General features: G+C 43.6%; 1 protein-coding gene across 1 annotated transcript in view; it reads right to left on the bottom strand.

The window, feature by feature from the left end:
- The window catches only part of LOC103263014 (dedicator of cytokinesis protein 2-like), a 298,126-nt gene that overhangs the window by 123,562 nt on the left and 169,175 nt on the right, over positions 1-5,389 (bottom strand). The window contains exon 26 of the mRNA XM_008060687.2: positions 4,963-5,111. Coding sequence (XP_008058878.2) covers positions 4,963-5,111 — 149 coding nt within the window. The remainder of the gene's footprint in view (positions 1-4,962; positions 5,112-5,389) is intronic.

Raw genomic sequence — 5,389 nt, 5'->3', positions numbered from 1 at the left:
ATGCATTGGGCAAGGATTGTAAAAGTCATGAAACTTGTAATTACAAAAGTTATAACCGCTCAGAGGGAGAGCAGGTGGGGGTTCGATATTCCAGTAAATTGGGCACTATCTACAGGGAAGTCAAGGATCCCCAAAGCTACCCACTGGGAATGCCTATGAGATAAGGGGAGGTATACCCTCCATTAGGTCTAAGAAATGTCGTTCAGGAAGATGCAGGAGAATTAGAATCCTTGTCACGCCCTTCTCTAGGGGCTATGGTAATATGGGTGGGCATTAATGGGACTCTGTGTCACAGGTTCTCCAAGACATCCACAGGTGGTCGATAAGGAAGTCATAGCAGTCACATGCAACATCTCCAAGAAAAGGATTTAAGCCAGGACTCTAGGAGGCTACGAGGCCACACTCAGAGCGTAGGCCCACTTCCTGTCTGTGGGGGGTAAACTTTTCTTAAATAAATCTTTTCTTCTCTCACCTCTGTGTGTTGCAATTCTTTGCAATTTACTCGGATCTCTGGGTTGCTGGCGCCCACCTCCAGTTTGCCAGCCCCGGCAGTGCTGCGCGCCGCGCCCCGCGCCCGGTGCCACGCCTCACCTCCCTTACCCTGTCCGTCCGAACCCTAACAAATTGTATCACAATAAAGGCAAATGAGCCGGCTCGGTGGCTCAGCCTGTAATCTTGCGCCTTTGGAAGTGGATTGCCTGTAATCTCGCGCCTTTGAGGTGAGTGGATTGCCTGAGCCCGTGGGTTCGAGACCCGCCTGGGCAACTTGGTGAGACTTCATCTCTACAATAAATCAAAAACTCAGCCGGGCGTGGTAGCATATGCCTGTAATTCCGGCTACTCGGAACGCTGAGGCAGAAAGATCGCCAGAGCCCAGCAGGTCGAGGCTGCGGTGGCCTGCACTCCAGTCTGGGCGACAGAGTGAGACTCCAACTCAAAAAAATAAATAAATAAATATATAAATAAAAAGCTCTCCAAGTGGCCTGTAATCTCAGCATTTTAAAAAGCCAAAGCAGACCAGCCTGGGCAACACAGCAAGATCCCATCGCTACAAAAAAAATTTTAAAAGATTAGCCAGGCATGGCAGCACATGCCTGTACTTCCAACTACTCAGAAGGCTAAGGTGGGTGGTTCACTTGAGCACGGGAGTTCAAGTCTGCAGTGAGCTATGCCACTGACTCCTACCTGGGTGACAGAGTAAGACCCTGTCTCAAAACAAAAAACAAAAAGCTCCTCAGGTGACGTCAATGTGCAGGCAGAGTTGAGAGCCACTATACACTAGAACAAAAGAGATATGAATTCGATACTTTTGGATTTGTGATTTGGGGTTTATCTCAAGGTAACCATGGCCACTGAAAGAGTCCTATTCATTGAAGAAGCTTTTTGAGAAAAGGAGAGAGATTCCATCTTCAAGAGCTAGAGAGATGAGATATGAAGCTCACCAAAAGCATCAACATTTGTACCAAACTCAGTGGTGATAATGGCATTTAATAACTCATCCAGCAAAGACAGTTGCTCACCCTGAGAAAGGGGTGGGAAAGTCCTCACAGTCAGAATTCATTATAAAAGCAATGCACTCAAGAGGCAGGAAAGAGTGACACTGCACCTCCCACACACCTTAGGTTCAGATGCCACAATCCCCCATGGAGAGCTCAGAGCCTCCTACTCACTTCTCTCCTTTGAAGACCTAAGTACCAAGGGTGTGTGAGACAGCAGCCTCTTCTCATCAGTGTCTGATGTCACAGAATGTGCAAAATGATGACAGCCTGTCAGGTAGAACTCTAGGGGGCCACACCTCCACCCCGGGATAGGCAGAGACTCACCATCCTGCTTTCCAGATAAACATGAACTGGGCCCATCCTTCTACCAAATCAGGAACTTGACAATTAGCCCATTATAAATGGGGTTTTCAAACTTGAGTACACTGGTATATTCCCAAGGATCCATAACTTTTTCCCCATTAAAAGGGATCTGAGCATTACTGAAATGTAAAAAACATTGCAAACTGACTTTTCAACAGAAGGAAGCAACATTCTTTAGGATGTTACTGGAAGAAGCTCAACAGCTAACTAGTGAATGTGCTTATGGAGGCAACACCATCACCCTATCATATCCTGAATGAATCTTGAATATCTAAGCTCTTGAAATTCTAAGTCCCCCAACTGATTGAAGAGAACTCCTCTGGGTCAAGGAAAACCCAAAAAACCAAATTTCAGGCCATGACAGTAAAGGAGATTGTTTAGTTTTAGTCCCTTCCTTTTGAAATTTGGCACCACTGACTAACATTAAAATTGAAATACAGATCATAAACCTGAAAAAAAGACTCTGTGGCAATAAGATACAAATTCCAGCCTAAGTCTGGTAGAGCATCTCATGACAGATAGCAGACCCTAAAGGAAATAAAAATATCTTACCCCCAAATATATTTCTTTACATATTTTGAATTGGCCCTGCAAAAGTCTCTTGGGGAAGTTTGCATCTGTAGAGGATCTCCTTTCCTAGGTCTTTCCAAGATCCAGGAGAGATTTAACTAAGAGTCTGATCAACTTTTTCAGGTCTGAAAGGAAACATTTATTATCTATTCTCTCTGAAGCCTGCTACTTAGAGGCTTCATCTACATAGCAAGAACCTTAACTTTCACAACCCTCCTTATCTTAACTCAAGCATCTGTTTCTACTGACTTCAAGTTCTTTAGACAGTGCTTAACTCTTCCAACCAACTGCCAATCAGAAAACCTTTGAATCTACCTATGACCAGTAGCATCCCCACCTCATTTCAAGATGTCCCACCTTCCAGGTCAAACAAATGTACTGTATAGATGTATATTTTGTATTGCATGTATTTATTTATGTTTTTGCTTGTAATTTTGGTCTTCCTAAAATGTATAAAAGAGACGAAAAAGACCATGACTTTGTATCCCCCATGCCTATGATTACACAGACCCTGAAGTCTGACTGACCTAAGTCAGCAATCCTGACATTTATTTTGTCTCTGGTCTTGAATTAAGTCTATGAATTTCAGCTTTTTCATCTGTAAAATGGGAAAAATAAGCCTTAGTATATTGGATCATGGTGATCAAAGAGGATGTACAGATTGCATTTAGCACAACACCTAAAAACCAACAATAAAAGTAGCAACTATGATCATTAATTATTCATATTTGAACACCATCTAAAATTTCAACCTCCTCTATGAAGAGTTCCTTGACAAAAATACCTACACACACACACACAGTCCTCTATAGCTCTTGAACCCCTAGAATGAATCTAGATTTTAGTTATTACACTATATCACAATTGCTTATTTGCATTTCTGTAAAGGTTTTCTTTTTTAAAAGGGCAACCCTTATGTCTCCAATGCCTAGCTCACACCTGGTGTATACATGTTTCTGTGTGAATTAATGGAGGAATGAATGAACCAAGCCACCGCATTTACCTAGTGATAAGAAGAAGCTTAATTAGGATGGTAAGAACAAAAAGGAAGAGGGGAGAGATAGCACACAAGGAAATTAGTAATAATGGTTGACTATGGATAGGATCAGCAAAGGAATGTTGCTCTGCAGGGTTTTCTAATTATATTCAATTATAGATACAGTTCATTCAGAAAACTCTTCCCTGAGGATTTTCTAGGAAGGAGAGAGAGAAAGGGGTAAAACTCTAATAAATACTTAGGAAAGGGTTATTGGTTGATAGGGTCTACATAGTCTTCTGAAATCAGTCCCATCTAAGGGCTGAGTACCTTCTGAACATTACTCAAAGGGGGAGTTTCCAAGGGAAAACCTGGGTCAAATCAAGAATCTTTACTTCAACTAGTCATGGTGGCTCATGTTTGTAATCCCAGCACTTTGAGAGGCTGATGTGAGAGGATTGCCTGAGCCCAGGGGTTCAAGACCAACCTGGGCAACTTGGCGAGACATCATCTCTACAATAAACCAAATTTAGCCGGGCATGGTGGTGCACACCTGTAGTTCCAGCTACTTCAACTACTTGGAAGGCTGAGGGGGAAGGATCACCTGAGCCCAGGAGATGGTGGCTGCCGTGATAAAAAAAGAAAAAGAAAAAGAATCCTTACCTCCATCTTCCAATTCCTAAGAATCCTAGGCCCATGTCTAATCACTACCTCTCAGACTTCACCATTCCACCTGGTTGATCTTCCTCTACAGATTCTAACCCTGGGAAACCCTCCACTTACTCCCACTGAGACTCCCCTTTTGGTTTCCCTTGGGCTGCCTAATCTCTGAAGGACACCAACAAAATACACTATGACTTCATGGTCACAGGCATCTCCAACCACCATCCCACTCCATGGCGTACCTCTGGAGTCCAGACCTGGGCAACCTACTCAACAATGAAGAATCGTTTTATTTTGTTTTGTTTTTATAGACAGGGTCTCGCTCTTTGCCCAGGCTGGAGTTTAGTGGCATGATCAGGGCTCACTGCAGCCTCAAACTGCTGGCCTCAAGTGATCCTCCTGTCTTGACCACACCAAAGTACTGGGATTAGAGGCATGAGCCACCATGACTGGTCCAGGAAGAAGCTTAATGGTTTTTTACCATTGCAGAAGATAAATGAAGAAAGAAAACCCAAGCAAATCAGCTAAGAAAAGAGATAAGAGGGTTTTCTTGGCTGTGTAGGCATAGGAAATTCCCCCTCCCACCCCTGCAAACCAGGGCTTGAGTAAATGGACAAGCCATCCAAAAGGCTGCAAAAATGTCTATGCCTATATTCTGAGAAAGACTGCCCAACAAGACATATAGTGACAAAATGCAGCATGCTTCACTCCAGTCCTCAAGCCATCTTTCACAGCAATGGGGGTTAGTCACAGGGAAAGGAGGCCTGCTAAGCAAGCCATTGACTTTTATCTTTAGACTTCAGCTGCTATTCATCAGCATCAATATTTTAGAACTTCATCAACTCAGGCCTGGTCTGAGTGCCGAGTATGTACATCATCAGGAGGACTTACCGCATCTTGACAGCTGAGGACCTCCAGGATGCTGTTGAGTAATTCCACACAGTACTTCTTCTCCAGGACCTGGTGTTGCATCTCATCCTTCTGCTCCAGAAGCTCCTTCAGCTCTTTGGTGATGACAGGAAGCAGAATGTCGCGGCATTCTGGAATGAAGGCAGTACTCAGCATGTGGGTTTCCTCAGTTTTTAGCTTCTTGTCTTTCATACACACACACACACACACAAACACACACACACACACACACACACACACACACACAATATGTAAATTTTCCTTTAAATTAATAATTCATGAATACATTCTCCTTGTAAAAAGCTAAAATATTAAAGATTAGGTTAAGATTACCTTAAGCCGGGCTCGATGGCTCAGCCTGTAATCCTGCGCTTTGGGAGGCTGAGGTGAGTGGATTACCTGAGCCCGC

The sequence above is a fragment of the Carlito syrichta genome, unplaced genomic scaffold, assembly GCF_000164805.1.
Source record: "Carlito syrichta isolate Samal-C Ts95f unplaced genomic scaffold, Tarsius_syrichta-2.0.1 Scaffold304701, whole genome shotgun sequence".
Taxonomy (NCBI): Eukaryota; Metazoa; Chordata; class Mammalia; order Primates; family Tarsiidae; genus Carlito; species Carlito syrichta.
The sequence above is the reverse complement of the archived record's forward strand: the minus strand, read 5'-3'. Positions and strand labels throughout refer to the sequence as shown.